This window comes from Anarrhichthys ocellatus, unplaced genomic scaffold, assembly GCF_004355925.1.
Source record: "Anarrhichthys ocellatus isolate YVR2014 unplaced genomic scaffold, GSC_Weel_1.0 scaffold138, whole genome shotgun sequence".
NCBI classification, from domain to species: domain Eukaryota; kingdom Metazoa; phylum Chordata; class Actinopteri; order Perciformes; family Anarhichadidae; genus Anarrhichthys; species Anarrhichthys ocellatus.
In genome coordinates, this window is record NW_022280168.1 from 69,210 (window position 1) to 88,066 (window position 18,857).

An 18,857-nucleotide genomic window follows, 5' to 3' on the forward strand; every position below is an offset into this window, starting at 1 on the left:
TTTTTTTGTGTGGGGATAAAACATGCTATCAATATGAAGATTTAAGCCAAATTCAGATTTAATGTTGTGTGTTCATGTTTTAACATAATTTCTTTATATATTGCACAGAATATTAAAGGACGTTCACTCTCAGCAAGTTGACACAAGGTAAAATCAACTTAGTACTGTTATAGTTTAATTAACTTGACATATACATTTGAAGTCATAGTTTGTGTTGCTGTCAATATTACATTATACTGGGAGGACTACTGCATTAATTGTTTTAGCACGGTACCTCATCTTGATCATGTTTTTTATTGTCTTGTTTCAGATCAATGAGGAGTTCAGAAGAATAACCACAGTTCATCTGGAGCGAAACCTTTTGTTGAAATTGGACATTTGCACTACCAACTTTCTGGAGATACTTGGGACAAAGGGCGGAGTTGCAGGAACAAATACCCATGCTGGAATCACCCAGCCTGGTAAAGTTTAGATATCTAATATTATATAAAATTATGTTGGGCTCATATACACTGAGAATAGATACATAATGACGCATTTGAACACATTCAATATTTTTGTTTGTTTCCCCCACTATCGTCATTTTTTGAGAACACAGACTCGAAGATGTAAAAGTGAACATTAGTAAATTTGAATTTCAAAGAAGTCATTGAAGAGGACTATGCTCAACATGTCATGAAGATCCTTGTCATCCATGGAAATGCAACACAGAAAGGCTTCACTCCTGACAATCGTGTTCGTCGTCAGAGGGAAAAGAGGTTCTTGATGACTGTCAAAGTGTGGCAAAGGCTTGCCTTCTGCTCATGGGCTATATCTATGTGTATCTAAGTGTTGTCAAGCAATACCCATCGTTTCAAATTAAAAGTGTTTGTTAAATGACTAAACGTTTGTGTTCTTAAATTTCTTATTGGCAGCACTGATTTAGAAATGTTTTGTCTGGCAATGCCAACCAGATTATATATGTTGGTATTTGTGTCTGTCAGCAGTGACCTCTTCCACCAGTTAACAAGTAAAGCTGCTGTAGTTTAAAAGATGTTTTGTAGAAGCCTTATGTTAAGACAATTTTATTAAATTAACAGTAGCCCAGTTTAAAAAAAAATGCAACATTCATATTTGAACAGTTGTGTAGAGTAGTAGTAGATAAAAGATATATTGTGTAAATATTACTTAATATTTCTCAATTGGAAAAGCTAGTTAAATATACATGAAACACCTAATTGAGTTTTACTGGGGTTTTGTAATTAGATGCAAAGGTAGCCTGAGTAAAGATTACTATCAAAGGCTAAGTACATTTTATGTCTAAGGAAGACATTTGCAAGTAAAAGTTACTTAAAAATTTTGGATAAAAAAACAATTCTTACTAGTAAGTAAACTTAACTTGAGAATTCCTGAGTAAAAATTACTCGGAATTTCTGAGTGCAAATTGTTACCTAGCGTTTTTTCAAGTAAATGTCACTTTTTTTTTTTTCAGTGTACTCATATCTGATGAACAGTCCTACCCCTCTCCTATCTACTACACCAATGTCTGAACTAGGAGTGATTAAAACGACGCTCCATACTCGGTGTAACAGACTGCTGCAAACATGATGTGTCAAAGGGGTGTCAAACTCATTTTCACTCCGGGCCACATCAGCATCATAGTTTCCCTCAAAGGGCTGGTTGTAACTGTAAGACTGTAACTACTCCTAACATATTGTTAAATAACTGTCTCTGCTTTTGATTATTGTTCATTCAAGTGTAAAAATATTGTACATGCAGTTATATAAATGTAAAATAATATTTAAGCACATTTCTGTTATAACAAATCATTTTAATTTAGGGTTAAGAAACCCACATTACTCTATCAAAGATCAAACTGTTAAAGAAATTAAAAGACAAATTTCATCAAACACAAGTTATTACATTAACTTTGTTCAAAGCTATTTTTGTCACCTCTCTGCATCACTAATGTCCCTCCCTGCTGTCGTCCCGTGCATGGCAGCTACATCCAAGAGCTCCTCACTGACAGTCAAGTCTGCCTTGAGCCTCTTATAAACATTGATAGATGATGCATCTCGTCTCTTAGCTGTGTTGTTAGATTGCTGCTAGTTCCTGAACTCGGTCTGCGATGGTGTTTCTTCACAAACTGATATTTGTAAAAGTCTGTATCTGGTCGGAGCACACCTGCTCACATACCTTTAGCATGCACTGGGCTGTAGCTTTTGTAAATATATTCTGCTGTGATTGCAGTCTGCCTTTTTAATTCTTGGACAATTTGATGTTTTTCTTGGAGGGTAAATTTAGCTCTGTGTTTGGTGTGAAAATGCCGACGTAAATTGTATCCTTCATCACCGACATGCATCATAACACAGAAGACAGACCCGTTTTTCTCCTTGAAGCACAGACATGTATTCGCTTTCCCATCTTAAATTACATTTTCTTCCCTCTGCATCAATTTTTCTCTTCGTGGAAATTTTAGGATTATTTGTCGATCTTTTTCAACTCAATCACTTGTTGGAAAACCGCTTTACGGGCTGTTCCCTCTCCTGTCCACCGGTTTTTTAAAAAAAAAAGGTAATAACTAATTAACCATATTGTTACCAAGTGACTGTTAGGAAGACAAGTAATCAATGTCCAGCCACGGTGATAATACTTCACAACATGCTATCTCATAATTTCAACTTTCTATCTCATAATTTCGACCATGGGGATATTTTTATTTTCAAGTCTAACTTTTAATTTTTTTTGCTGGTGGATTCGCGGGCCACATAAAATGACGTGGCGGGCCGGATTCGGCCCGCGGGCCTTAAGTTTGACACGTGTGCCTTAGATAAAGAACACACACACTCTCTCTCTCTCTCTCCCCCACACACACACCACACACATACAAAACAAGTTTAGTCTAAAGGTATTTTCTCTCCTGTAAATCAGTGGCACCAGATTGGTCTTTTGCCTCTTTCGCTTTGTCTTTCATAATAAACTCTTGGAATATTCAGGGTTTACACTCTAGCACATTTGATCTTAACACCACTGAGGACACTAAACCGTGGTAGAGACTCACGAGAAATAATAATCTGGCTCAAAGCGGATCTTACCAAATATATCACAACAGTTTGGGATGTTTCACCTATTCAGGTCTTGGGACAAGTGCATTGGACTATGCCATCTCAGACATGGACCATCCTCATTCAGTTCTATCCAGTGGCGGCTGGTCAATAGAGAGGGCTAGGGCGCCGCCCCACCTTGAGCCACAACAAACAAATTAAAATAAATAACAATAAACTATACAAATTGTCAATATTTGTGTTTTTGAAATATGGAATCACCCAGTAATATGTGTAAAATATGATATCTGCGGTAAATTGATGCTTTTCCTGCACATCCTTTCCGCCTGTCTGCACATCCACTGTTGCCAACTATTTTTCCGGGGAAGTTGCTAGAGGCAGGTCGATTAGTTGCTAAAAGTTGCTAAATGACATTGTGACGTCATTACGTAATAACGTAAAACTGCGTCATTACGTGATGACGTCATTACGTAATAACGTAAAACTGCATAATTACGTAGACTACACAATAACGTTACTCAAATTGACTGTCCATCTCGACAAATAATATGATTTGACATCTGTTAATTAAGATTTTTTGTTTATTATCACATTTTTATTTGTAGAAGTAATTTAAACACAACACATTTTATATGATCAGATATTTTTAAACACAACACATTGAATTATTGAACAATTACACATTATTGAACAATTACTTTTTTTTCTTTTCTTATTAACTAGTAAACCTACACATTCTGAACAATTTAAGCAGTGTACTGGTAGTTAGTTAACATGCAACCAAACTGATAATTATAGGTACAAGCTAATAACAAGGTATATATGATATCTTATTGAACAAGCAACTTAACTCAAATAATGATGTGTGCACTGGGCATCTCTTTCCAGCTGTCTCCAGGCTGTTGTGCTGCTTGGCTGGCTAGCTGCTCAATGGTTTCCTCCAGATATTGCCACTGTTCTCGCTCACACGGCACTGCACACTGCCACCATCAGCTGTGTGTCTCCGCCAGTTCCAGAAAGTCCACTCCTTGCATACATACTGTAAATATGATGAATCAAAAAGTGGAAAAGAAAACCTCTTCATCTTCACTGTCCAACTGCATTGTCACAGAGCTGGAACCAGCAGAAGAGGATGGAGTGGCCTTAAAGCCGTATGCTGTTTTGGTGCCAAACTGCTCCAGAACTTCACTTGGTAGTTTAGGCTGGTAACAGGTATCTCCAGCCAGCTTCAGTCCATACTGCACCAGGAGTATGGAGTTGAGAGTGTGCAGTAACATCCTATTTCTCAGCTTTGACTTGACCACACTCATTTGGCTGAACAGCCGTTCAACCTCCGCATTTGAGTGTGGCAAGGAGAGGGCAGCGAGTGCAGCTTTGCACAGTTCTTCAAATGGATTTGACCCGGAAGCGTCCCTGTAGTTTTTCACTTCACTCCAAAACTCAACTGTATTATCAGTTGAGTCCCACCTAAACAGATGGATGATTCTCCATTGGGAAACAATTTTGTCAATTGTTTGGGGATGGTACCCCAGTAGCTCAGCTACTTTAATAATTTCAGTGGTGCCTTTATTGTGGTTTAGCGTGTCCTTAACACTGAACAAGGCCATGTTTCGCAAGGCTTCTAGGTTGTCTGGGAGCCTTCCTTGCAGCTCCTTGCTTAAAGCAACAATGTAGTTGATGCACCGTCTACGAATGACCTTTTTGTCGTCTGGCGCAAGACTGAGTCGGGACACTGTGCTCTCGAAAAGGTACCTAAGGTATGGTGATGGACTGAGATGTCCATCAATGGCATCCTTCAGGACATCAATTTTTGCCATAGGGTGGACTACTCTGCTGCAAATTGATGTTAAGAGGTGTACCAGATTGTCCAAAAGCTTGACAGGATCTGTTTGCTCTCCCTCAAATGACTTCAATGCAACTTGTACGTCGGACAAGATTGATTTCAAGAATGTCAGGTAGACATAGTTGGTCTTGTCCACGTACATGGCATGGAGCACATCCGCCATGTAGCAATGATCACTGGCCTTGGTCAACTCAAAGTGGAGTTTCAATTCATCCCACTAGCTCAATATACGAGTTACCGCAGGCTCAATCGATAGCCAACGTGTGGCACACACTTTGGTGATCTGCAAGGGTTTCTGGCCACAATTAATTGTGGCATACACTGCTTTGTATGCCTCGCGCCTTTTTGGGGAAATCGAAAACCAGTTGTAGGTTTCCCTGATTAGGTACTCAACACTCCTAGGGATGGTTTCTTTGGATGCAGCACTGACAGCTAATTGTAAAGAATGGTACACACAGCAGATGAGTACCAAATTGGGCAATGCACATTCTTCCTTTAAAATCTTGTGTACCCCGTTGTGCACCCCAGTCATCACGGACACATTATCAGTGCCAATACTGTGAAGATTCTCTTTTTTAAGGTTACACTTCTTAAGTAACTCAACTACTGCCTTTGCTATTGATTTGGCATCGCTCCCCTCCAATTCAACCAGCCCGAGAAATGTGGACACAACGGTTCTTTTTATAGCACTGAAATACCGAATCACCACACCCAAGTATTTCGAGACACTGACATCAGTGGACTCATCCAAAAGGAGACTAAACTTCTCATCCCCCACATCTGATGTTACTCTTTTGAGAAAATAAGGAGCCAGTACTCCCCTAATCATTTCTGTGCACTTAGTGCGGTGCATTTAGAAGTTTGTTGCTGCCACAGAATCTGAAAAGGCAGCTTTGCAAGCCATACCTAAATGGTCACATGCTAGCAGCGAACAATGCTCTGCAATGGCCATTGCCATAGTAGCTTCTGCGCTTTTGCATTTATCCACTTTCTTAACCAACTGTGGTAATCTAGATTGCGTTGCAGGGTTGTGCGGTTTTGATTTATTTATATGCTTTGCTGTAGCACAATGTTTTCTGATGTCATAGATTTTTGCAAGCATATCTGATTTGCAGTACGCACAGTATGCCTGACAATCATCCCCAATTACTGGCTTTAGCCACCCTTTAAATTCAGGTACAGACTTCCACTCTTTTCTGTACTTCTGGCTGTACAATTTTGACTGAGACATACTGCTGCTGCTGCAGTCAGCCAACAATGATTTGCTGTGTGTCACTGTCGGGCTGTCGGCTAACTCGGCTCGGCTCACTCGGCTGCTGCCCCCTCCTGTGCACGAGCTGAGCACATGCTGTTGACGTCACCCACAATGCACTTTTGCAGCCAGGCACGTGTGCTGTGGGTGTGGCTGTGTGTGTGATGAGAAAATCTTTTTTGTGTCATTTAGATGGAAAATGCCTGTGTGCATTTTAGCATTTGAGTCACTTTAAAAAAGTTGCTAAAAGTGCCAAATATATTTTCATAAGTTGCTAAATTTGTTGCTAGGTGCTGTTTGAAAAAAAGTTGCTAGGGTAGCCTGAAAAGTTGCTAAGTTGGCAACAGTGCATCAAACCCCTAAACAGCACCGGCTAGTGGTCATATCTGATCATCACACGATTCCAGTCTTACAATAGGGTCCAACATGAACACACAGTTTTCTGTTTTAATATTATTTTTCACAGTATTTCCCTCCACCAATCAGCTGCATTTGAATGGAAATGTGATGATGGTTGTGGGGTTTGCTTGTGTTGTCTAGCTCTACATAAATAATACCAAAGGATGGTTTTTTTGGTCAAAATTCTATTGTTGCTTATTCCGTCACTGGTATTAAATATGAAGTTTGCTTGTACTGTATGATAGGTTGTAAACAGGTGGATGGCATGGCATAAAGAGTATCTCTACTGGCCACTAGGTACCTGCTGAAAGAATGTACTCTGTGCATGTATGGTACTATGGGGCATTTTGGATGAAAGCATTCCCTAGATGATCACGGCTCATCTGCAGTTGTATTCTGTCTTGAAATGTAAGAAATAAAAGACTTCTTGAAAGACTTCTTGGACTATTTAAGTGAAGTAGAGCAGGAGCTCCAAGGAAGGAGGCAAACGGTCTTAATCTAATCTGGGATTGCAGTGTTATGCACAGCATAAATAAGAACATTTCAGCTTCACTGCTCTGAGCCCTCGACCCCACCATCAAAACAGTGGGAAAGAAATAAACTGCTTGCCCTTCCTGCAGTCACACATACTGGTCATCACCTGGAGAAGATGCAGCCATGCAGCCCCTCCTCCAAAAAATAAAAAATGATAGCTGTAATCTTATTTCGGGAGATGCAATTGATTGAAAACAAGACAGTGTTCCGGGGACAGGAAGTGTAAGTGAGCAGATGGTAATTATCTCCAGCATGATTCATGGATCAGATTAAGGCCAGTTCCCTGCACATTAATGCTATGTCAGCTGTTTGATCCCGCAGTTTACATTTTAATCTGAGCTTTTCTGGCAAATGTACGGCTAACTCGGAATGGAGACTGCTTTCCTCTCCTCCAAAATAAATCCTCTTTTTAGCATTCTACTTTGAAGTACTTTTGCAGTTTGGAATGAAAACATCTTCCATCTTGGCTGCCATGATGACTGTGAAATAAATCTGAATTGACCCGGGATAAAGAAGCTAATCTTTAACACAAACCTGAGATCCTAGTTTTCATTCTTGATTGCCTTACTTTTCCCTCAGGATGGTTGCAGGTTTCCCTCCGAGGGACGCTGGGTTACAACCTGAGGGATTTGGGATGACTCTCAGAGGTAAATGATGGATTCAATGTCAGCACTTAAAGAGGACAGTCCTGCACCATCTGCAGGGTTCCTCACCCCCATGTAAAAGTACACCTCTGGAGGCCTGCAGCCAAGCTGTTAGGGTCAACGTCAGTTAATGGATCGAGATGCTGGCACTTAACAGATAATTTGTCGCCAGCATAAATGGCATCAAGAGGCCATATGTACATCAATGCATATGTCAATATCTACTAGCAGCACCATCTGCATCAGGCTGAGATGAAGCTAAAGGGGAGATGGATTTAAGTGTCAATGTGTACTCTCACATACCAACCATCATTTGATATATTGAAAGGTCCATTTGGATTGGCTGGGAGACAGACATTGTTTTCTCTAAAGGTTTGTCTCACTGTTCACAAAAGCTTTTCTTTTAACCCATGAGTTTGTAATTCCCAATATAGTGAACCTTTTGTGGGACATGAGTGTGTGATCGTGGAGAGTGATTATGTGAAGGTCACGTAAACGTTCCATATCTTCACCTCTACAATATCCAGCAATAAGACAGTACCATTTACAGTAACAGTAACACAAATGAGCCCAATAAAGTGCAGCCCACGAGTCAACTCAGCTATCAGCTAGCTGGTTTTCATTTTCTGTGATGTGGTACAGCTCCAGTAAGTGTCATAAACATGTAAATGTGTTTTACAATCAATAATACAATCTGCAGGCACAAATGGTACCCACAATGTGATATAATGTTAAATATTGCATACTTGATTATTACTACCATTAGTTTGTGCTCATTCGGATTCTCTCATAAACACAAAAATACATTTTCAGTTCATAGTCAAGGGAACATCATCTACTTTAAGCCCATGCTGTCACCGTCACATATTTGTGGTTTGAATAAAGAAGTTATGTTTATGAAACATTTCTTGGTGGACTTTTCCTTTGAGACGTTTCCGAGCGGGAGCTGTGAGACCAGTGTCTTGGAACCTGTCCCAGTAACCACACAGAGCTTCAAAACCCAGTCAGGCTAATCACAGCTTTTGCTACAGAACAAAAATGCGTGCGGGAGGTTTGAACACATATGAGTGAGTCTCTGATGTCTCTGACTGCTACAAAAAGCATGAAATCCTCTACAGCAGAAGATATTTCCAAGTGGACGTTGACCGTTTTCCTGTTAAGAAGCACAAGTCCTGGAACCAGAGTTATATTTGTTGCTATGTTTTTTCATTTTGCAGAGATTCATTAAGCGTGAAGACAAGGTCCCACATGGTATTAGCAGATATCTGTGTCGCTACCCGTGGAATAACAGAACTACAACAGTGGAAGTGGGACAAACACACACACACACACACTAATAAAACCAGCAGGATGTGGCAGAGGCTGATTCTAGTAGCTGCCTGCAGGGTTAGTCTCACTTTGGTTTGTTCAGAGGCCAAGCATCCCCCTACTCTTCCATCTGCCCTTACATGTCTTACAACACTTTCTCTATTCCACACACACAGTTTGCTGCATTCCAGCACAGTCTTTCAACATGGGAGCTGCTTGCAGGTTTAGGCACGTCTCACCTGAAAACCTGACAGCTGAAGATTTTAAACACCATCACATGTTAAATGAAAAATGTAATTGATCTCTATTTGCATGGTGTTGACAGGGGAATATTACGTATAATAAAGCCTGAGTAGTCTACGCTAAGCAGCTGCACAAAAGGGAGCACAGACAGTCCTGAAATGCACTTTCCTTCCCTTTGCATTATTCTAATCTTCCCCAGCGCTGCCACTACAGAGAAATCCATCGGGTTCCTTTAGGCAAGACAGTTAGCATGGCTTCCTGTTGCAGCTGGATCTGAAGACGAAGGACAAGGCCAGTGGCTTGTGGTGTGGAGGTCAGAACAGCCCTGGTGAGTCCCAGTGGATTCCTCTGGCAGAGTTTAAATTACTACCTGCCACCACCAGCATGCATTGAAACAGAGGGCCTCTGTTTAGTGCATTCCTGCCTGCTCTGTTTTTCTCACGCACATATGTATGCTAAGTTTTGCAAACAATGGCTTTACAGGAGCAGTTTGTATAGCAGTGCCCTCCTCTAGCCCCGTGCTAATTCAGTCCCACACTCTCCAAAGCTTCGTAGCAACACTGCTATTGTTATTAAGATGAGTAAACCTAACCGACCTGTGCATGGACGCTGTAATGGCAAGTTCTGGGAGAGATCACTGGCTTTCACCAGTCATGAATGGCTTCCTCCCTTTGTATCATTCCCTCCATCCATCTCTCACAAAGCCAGACATCGCTGACGAGAGCAGCTCTTACTGTCTGCTCATTATGGATCGGGCTAGAAAGCAGTTGTTAGTTAGCTAAGAGCAGCGGCCCCCACCCCCAACATACATGCATACACGCATGTATTTAAGACCTTCAAGGTGGTGTAAATTTGGGGACAAGGCTCCTTCATCGGCTATCTGTCTGACCACGATAAGGTAAGGGGCTGTATTTCTGGGGTTCCAGTGTAGCCGCGTGATACCCGAGCCCTGCGCTGCTGGTTATTTACAGTCCGATTAGCATCTTGACATGTGACACTGGAGTTGAGTCTGCAGTCAAACCAGTTTTTGCAGCCTAACAAAGACCTCTGGGCTGAATCATCATTTTCTACAAATCAAATGAATATTTTGCGAGCAAGCATGGCACCACTTCACCAGACTGATTTAATCTTATTTTTGGCAGCAATTTGACACAGTTGATTGAGGCCTGCTGTCAGCACCAAACTCATCCGTCTGTTAGACAGCTCCGCATGAACACTGTTGCAGGTCTGAGGCTCAATGGGTAGATCATTTGACTACACCACAAGTTCACTCTTTAAACTACTTGTGACAGCGTGAAGTCCTATTCACACAGTGCTATCTGGGGACCTCTAGTCATTTCTCATAATTTCAGATGTCGTCTGTGATTTTAATTCTGTGCAAAGCTGTCAAGTCCGTAACTTGTCATGTACAAATTTCACCGCATATTACCGACCATATTTTGCCAAACACAGAGGTCATGTAATAATATTAGTGCTGTGCAAATCGGCAGCCCTGTTATTTACAATACTAGTCCCATGCAAATAGGGCTTCAGTCACCAAGATGGCAAAAAGTAATGGAAGATTCCCTATGGACTTCACTAATGATAAATAATGAGATATTTGCTTGAAGCCATTCAGTCAGATCAGTACCAACCAGTGGTGGGCCGTGCATTTTATACCTGGGCCTTCAATGCTGTCCTACTACAGTTGAACAACCTAATAACCTCATTATGACGCCACAGCTACGGTTATTATTTGTTTCTAGGGGTGTAATAATACACGTATTTGTATAAACCGTTTGGTACGAGGCTTATGAACCGAACAATACGTTTGAATAATACTAGTGCATGAGGAAAATACAGAATATTAAATTGTGGGAAATATAATGTTTTCGGTGGACTTCGCTCAACCTGGCAACCCATCACGTAAGAGACACTTCGACCCCGGAAACAAAACATTGTACCCTGGTGAGGCACGTGTGTTCTGAGAGGCTATGCTAAACTAGCTTAGCAGGAAAACAACAGCAGCAGCACACACGCTACACTCTCCCCGCAGCGTTTAGCTGTTCCCTAATGATTGAAACAGGCTAAAGCAATCGCCACACAATCCCCATTTCTCCAGACCATCATTCTTGCTTTGTAAAAAAAACAAAAGCCCAAACAGAGAATCAAATGTCCGACACCAACCTCGCGCATGACGGGATGCTGTGTCATTAACGGACAATGCATATAGTCAGAATCAATGTAATTAACACAATGACAAGAGCAAACTCACAAGAACCAGTCACATATAATTATGACAACAAAGCATGACAAATTAATCCAGCAACTCTGTGGCGCTAAAACACGTATTCCACCGCACACTGAAGAGCACCATTCAAATATTATTCACTTCAGAGGGAACAATATTAACCATATCATAAAAATGTCACCATAGACAAATGAACACAGTAGTAACGCTACTGCAGATGTAAAAACACAAAAGCACTTCACTTACCAAAGCTGCTGTTCACTTAAAGACAAAGTCCATCCTCCTTTCTTTGTTAACAAAGAGTTTAGTACCGCGGTTGTACAGTACATAGGTGCGGTTCAGTTCCAGCCAGAGGTCCTCCTGCGAACGTGTTCGTTGAGTTGTAGATCCACTCGGGTCTCTCCAAAAGTTTTCAAAAGCACCGTAGTTTGTAAGTGTCCTGTCGTGCTATGGTGTTGTGTTGTTGCCTTGGTTAGCCACCTCAGGTTAGCGTAGCGTAGCTCCAAACAGCAAGACACTCAGTTGCAAATAAAACGCATTCTTAGCCATAAAATGTGCAACGCTTCTCCGACGCTGTCAGACAGAAATACCGTTCATACAAATCCTTTTCCTGGCTGGGTCAGGGCTGCTAGCTGTGGAGTTGGCCGACCCTTTGATACGATGTCCAGCTTTTCTGGAAATGTCCTCGAGAAATCCGTTCCTCCTCCTTCAGCCATAGAGTGTTAAAAAAACAAAGCTAGGTAAAAAAAAGAAGAATATACACCAAGCAAAACGCTAAAAATGTAATGTCAATGTCATAACTTCTTACATATCTTTCAACTTGAACTGTTACTACTAATACTAAGTTCTGCTAGCTAGCTTCAGTGCCACAACAGTCACGCTAGCCCACTGACCAATGACGCCGCACATTATTGCTCAGCCAGCTGCACGTTAATGCTGACGTTATTGTAGACTACCTCGGTAGCTCTGACATGTCAAAGAATACGCCCAGCATGTCAAACTAAAGATCTGATTGGTTGAAGACTGACAATCAACAATATCGTCCCCATTCACTTAAACTGCACATGAACTTGTGAGTCTGCAGGCCTCTGCCTCTGTTCACAGAGGTGAAATCTGATTGGATAAAAGCTCTACTTAAAACAAGCTGCACTGGAAGCAGAGCAACTGAGGAAGACAGTAGCTGTGCAATGAGAAAATAAGATAATGGGAAAAATAATTGTTGGAATGCTAATCTTTATTCTTCAACTATTTCTTCCGTTCCACTTTTTTCAGCACTTATCTCCCTCCACATTTTTTAAGCTACAGAAACCGTTCAAATATTAAAATGTTCAGCTCGTTAAGGACACGTCTTCTACATCTCTTCATATTTCTAATCTTTAAACTTTTTGAATTATTAAGCTTTTTCCAACTTTTTTTTGAATGGGATGTCTATGGAGAATATTTTCAAATCCTCTTAAACTTTTTCAACTTTCAAATCCTTCTACTTCCTCATACTTTCAGCTGCAGACACCATTTCAACTTTCAAATGTTGACAAAACCCTGAGCTATTGCAGAATGATTCAGCTTTTTGATATCTTTTACACTTTTTGAACTGCAGCAATTTAACTTTTATGATTTTTTCAGCCCTTTTCTGACTTTATAATGGGTGTGTATTGCGCAGCTTAGAGTGCGCGATGTCACCGCTAGAGTGAAGAGCAGCTTGAGATTCTTGCGAGTCCAGAATTTTCAATCTTCATGCATAATTTGTGGATTTAAAAGTAGCTAATCTTGTCCTTGTCGTAGACAAATGACTGTGGAATCCCACAGATTTACACATTTGGCACAGAAGCCTGTAATTGAGAGGAAAACCAACTTTCTGCTCCATAGAGACCGATGTTAAATTTTGCTTCAAAAACATCTTCCACAGAACACGGTACCCCATTTCTAGATCGCCAGTTCAGCCACATTTTTTACACTACAGACACAATTTTTACAGGATCTGTTTCTCAAGTCAACCTTCCTCTCATTTATTAATATCGGAGCAATAGGAGCTACGGTTATGGGAGTTTTGATGATTTGTTTGAGAGGTGTTTCCCTGTTTTATCTCCATTAAAGTGATTAGTGATGTTGATAAACACACAGACTCAGACACACATACACTCCTCTCTCTCTCTCTCTCTGTGTCTCTCTCTCTCTCTCTCTCTCTCTCTCTCTCTCTCTCTCTCTCTCTCTCTCTCATACAGTCATTCAGGTTCTTAGAGATCTTTAGAGGATCCCCCCCACACACACACCCGATTTTAAAATAAAAGCCCCACAGAATTAATTCTAACTGAAATGCTTATGATGAAGCCTGTCATTTCATAACCTGTTTGTGTTTATCTAACATTATGATTCTGTCTCCTCTCCCCTTTGGATTAACTGTATTTAAACATTAAGCTCAAAATTAGGCTTTTTTGTTGAAATAATGAATGCTCTTACTAATACTGCGACAACTACTACTACTGCTGCTGCTAATATTTCTAGTATTACTACTACTACTACTACAGCTATTACTACTAATACTGATACTACTACTTCTACTACTACTATTACAAATATCACTACTGCTACTACTACTACTACTACTAATACTTCTACTACTGATAATATTTCTACTACAACTACAAATATCACTACTGCTGACATTTTTTAAGCCACAGAAACCATTCGAATATCAAAATGTTCAGCTCTTGCAGGAGAGGGGTGAAATGACTTCATATTTGTAATCTTTAAATTCTTTGAAATATTAAGCTATTTGCAATTTTCTTTTGAATGGGATCTCTATGAAGAAAATCTTCAAATCCTGTTAAACTTCTTCAACTTTCAAAGCCTTCTTCTTCCTCATACTTTCAGCTGCAGACACCATAGTTAGACATTTCAACTAGAAGGGTTTTCAGCAGTGCAGTTTAAATGCTTTCGGGCTTCAACATTTTTCAGACGGGTAGTCTCCCATTTCTTAATTTTCAGCAATTTCTTTACAATTCATTTCATCTTTCAGCATTCCAACGCATTTTCAGCAGGAAATGCATTTTCTAGTTAGAATACATGTAGTGTATTTGTGAAAAATTATGAAAAAAGTATTACCAGTGAAACATGATACTGGATGATACTTTCATAAAATATAGGCCTCTGTAGAAGCATACACACACCTTAGCACTTCCCATGTGTATGAGTAACAGAGCTTGCTAAACTTGCAATCTCAACTACCTCAGGGTGAGCAGCAATCGCTAACTAAAAAGCATTGGTGTATAGTAACGAAGTAGAAATACTTTGTTACTGTACTTAAGTCGGTTTTTTGGACATCTGTACTTTACTTTACTATTTATATTTCTGTTGACTTTTACTTTTACTTCACTACATTTTGCAAAGAAAACTGATACTTTTACTCTGATACATTTCCCCTGAAACCTTCGTTACTCGCTACAAAATCAAATCCATCTTTAGAAAAAAAATGAATCATGAGACCAACGTCGGGGACTGTGGTGGAACAGAGACTGCAAGCAAGCAGGTTTGGTGAATCAGTGGTCCTAGCTTGCAAGTTAAATCATTGGTTAATCACATTAATGCGCAATTGCAAACAAGTGCTCTCAAAGCCGCGGTGTTTTGATTCCCAGTGATGCCCAGGATGCTATATGCTATAGCTAGCGAGCGACTACATTAATATAATTCCACTCTACGATGACTGATTTCATGACGGAAGCAGAAATGGAAGCACCTGCTACTCCCGCAACAAATTACAGTGGTGACGAAGACCAACACCCGTGGATCGCTAGCGAGTTAGTGAGCTGAGGAAGTGTTGACACTTTGTTGCAGCACTAGTTGGCTAATGTTAGCTAGCCACCACACCATAGGATTGACAGGAGCCGCGGGAGCGCAGCATTAGGGTTAGCATTAGGGTTAGCATTAGGGAAATCCTTCCCAGCTGTGCGCAAGCTCTCTGTGAAGCTGAACACACCTCTACCTGCCTCAGCGGCCTGGGAAAGGCTATTTAGCATCAGGACTAGTCTTCAGCCCAAGAAGAGCGAGACGGAATTCTCGCAATTTTGAAAACCAACTTCTTTTGAAGATGAACAGGACATTTTTCAGTTGCAAGTAATGACTGGGTTGTTACTTTCGGTGCTGCTTTAGTATTGATCATGTTTTGATGTTTGAGTCATTTTGTGGATGATCAGATGGAGTTATGATGGTAGCAGTCGCCCAATTGCAGATTCAGCTTGAGCAAAACCTTTGCCTATTGTGTTAAATTCAGGCCCATAGGAGTTTACAAGGCAGGTGTCCTTTCTCAAAACACTGACCTGATGCATCAAGTTGATATTTTCTGCTGAATACAATATTATGCATTTGCCCTCTACATCCTCTAGTCGGAATGAGCATACTTATAAACGCACTGTTACAACTCCTTCATAGTGTCATATTGCTTTTCGGAGAATTATGATGATAAGTTCATAGTAGATGCAAAAGTATACTTATGTACAATATATTATGTTGAACATTGTTGCTCCTGGATGGATCACAGCAAACCCAATTATTGTCAACACAGCTCCATGTCCTTGGTCATGGTGCCACAGCACTTAAAAGAATAAACTTCATAATTCTCATAATTCTGACCCTTTGCTTTTTTATTAACAGCATTTACTTGTACTTTTACTTTCAATACTTAAGTACATTTAATATCAGAAAATTATTTTTGATACTTAAGTACAATAAATATCAGATACTTTAAGACTTTTACTCAAGTAGTATTCTAATAGGTGACTTTTACTGGAGTAGTTTTCCAGTAAGGTATCTTTACTTTTACTCAAGTATGGCTTTTGGGTACTTTATACACCACTGCTAAAAAGTGAGCATCAATATTTTCCTTCAAAGTGTTTGAAAATCCGATACGCCAGATTATAACACTAATGACTGATTTGAAGCGTGTCGGGATGTATTGCTGGCCGATTAGGAGCCTATTAGAAGCACAGATGTCTCTTTGTTACAATCCACTAATACAATCATGTCATTCATTTTCCAGTTACACTTACACCCCTTACGTTTTTTTCTTGCCATTACATGAGGCTGTTATTGTGATGATGCTCATGACCCCAGTGTCCTTATAGTGGGGTAATGATGTCGGATAAGTACTACTTCTAACCATCAGTAGCTCAGCCCTGTAAGACCATGCAAACTGAACTGAGGTCGACAATGAGCAAGTCTTTAATAATAGTGATGTAATAATTAAGACAGATCTGTAAAACTGAGTTTCTCCACAAAGAAGCAAACAAACGCACCACTTTAAATCTTGTGTTCACCAAAGATGTGCTTATAAGTTTCTTGCAAAAAAGTCATTCAGCATGAAAAACCATAAAAAAAAACCAATGAATCAACTAAAGAAATCGTAGTTGACAAAGACCAAAACAACTGATTGGTGGACTAATCGACTATCAACTTTGTTATCTCTTCTTTCCACCCACACCAGCAGTGGGAAAATACACTGCATTTAGAGAAAGAGGCAATGGGAGAGATATAGAGAGGGTGAATGCACATCAGTGCACAGTTATTGTGGCACACCTATGTGTTCATTGCCAGATGGCGCACTTATCAAATGGCCCTGAGAATCCAACACAGAACCTGTGTTCCCACAATGAATATGCTACAACAAATAAGTACATGAGCCTTAGCTTCAGATGCACAGAAAATAAGGAGAAGGTGGTAAAAACAGAGAAATGTGGCATCAATTTCTTATACTTTCTACAAAATAAATATTCCCCAGAGGATTTGGCTCTAACATCCATTCACACACAGACATGGTTTCTTCTGCAGATACATGCACTTCATCTGGACACTGACTGGCCATTAAGTTGCTGAGAACAGCTCATCGCCTGCAGCTTCTGTGAAAGATTCTCCCAATGCTGCAGGTGTTACAGCACAGTCCTATCATTATCTGGCTGCCTCTGACCCTCCCTCCTGCTCTCTCCTGTCTGTTTCAAACAGAGTCTTGCAGCCTGAATGAGTGCTTTGATCCAGCTCTAATCCTCCGCCATGCTTCTTGAGAACTTTAGAGATGGGAGCAAATTGATTGACAGTTCATAATCACACACACACACACACACACACACACACCAAAATGTCTTTTCTGTGGTATGAGGTTTGGAGCAGCTGGACGGCCAGACAAGTTTGGCTGGAGGGAGAGATAAGGCCGCACTCTTTGCGTTTGCTTTTGCCTTCGGTACTGACTCACTGCATTGACACACACACACAGTGCTGTGCTAGCACTCCCCCAGGCCTACCTAGATAACACACATATTAGAGCGTAAATACACACTTCATGGAAGGGATGCGGGAGGTCTCATCTCAACAAAGTTCTTGAAATTTCAAATGTGCTTCTCGTCCTGATGTAGCAGAGTTGTGGAGTTTTAGACATGAACGACTTATTTCATGTACATGTTTCATGATGCAAAACCAATTTTCCTTAAAGTTGAAATTGAAAGTTGAAGAACAATACAACACTGTTCACAAATGTCAATATGTCTTAACTATTATTACTAAGGCCTAACTACAACACAGCTGAGATACAGCAAGCCATCAATAAAGGCACATAAAGCGCTTTTGTTCCTCACGAGGACAGGAACAGGAATGCCAGGGAGGACGCGGCCTTGACTTGCTGCTACATTCAGGCAGAGCAGAAGAAAAAACAGCACTGCTCTGGACACCAGGGATGTTTGGAGTGTTTTCATTCAGCTACTATTGTTTGAGACCAGATTCCCTTCATTCCCACATACACCTGCCACTGCCAAGACTCCTGGCACTCCCTAGTCGTAAGACATGGGTTAGCTTGGTCACAGTGAACCTTTTAAAAACTACATGTTCAAGTCTTCACTTGTCAGATTTGAATCTAAATGGAGATATTGATATTAACTTCATCTAACTCTCTTCAGGCTTGGTGATTTGAGTTGTTTGTAGAAGCATTGTGAGGAAAGCTTGACTTTGTCATTACGTATCTGAGCGGCTTCATTTTATCCATATTTCCTCCATCTTGCCCTGTTCTGTGAGTGTGGCTATCCCTTCAAAGTATTTTAGAAATCTTCTAAAGTACAATACTATTCACGGAATGTGATTTGCAGAATATGGATTCATCCAGGATAGACTTCTGTACCACACAATAAAATGCTTTGTCGTCTGCTTGTTTTTCATTTTCATGTGGCAAATTACATATAAAACACATCTGATTTGTACTTTCTACTTTGCACACTTGGTACTTTTTGCTTTCACTAAAGTAAATATTTACTTATTTGACTCCAGTGAGGAAGAATTACTGTTCCTTGAACAGGAAATTGTGGCACTGTTTGCTCTCCCTGTAGCC

At 40.4% G+C, this 18,857-nt stretch overlaps 2 protein-coding genes across 4 annotated transcripts in view; both read right to left on the reverse strand.

The window, feature by feature from the left end:
* Positions 1–10,958, reverse strand: part of LOC116399955 (uncharacterized) — a 27,390-nt gene extending 16,432 nt beyond the window's left edge. For both annotated transcript variants that reach the window (XR_004213874.1, XM_031877470.1), the window contains exon 1: positions 4,904–10,958. Coding sequence is in view for 1 of the 2 variants with exons in the window: in XM_031877470.1 (XP_031733330.1) it covers positions 4,904–5,050 (147 nt within the window). In the remaining variant the exon portion in view is untranslated. The remainder of the gene's footprint in view (positions 1–4,903) is intronic.
* Positions 1–18,857, reverse strand: part of LOC116399954 (CD166 antigen homolog) — a 98,187-nt gene that overhangs the window by 48,160 nt on the left and 31,170 nt on the right. The gene's annotated exons all lie outside the window — the stretch shown is intronic.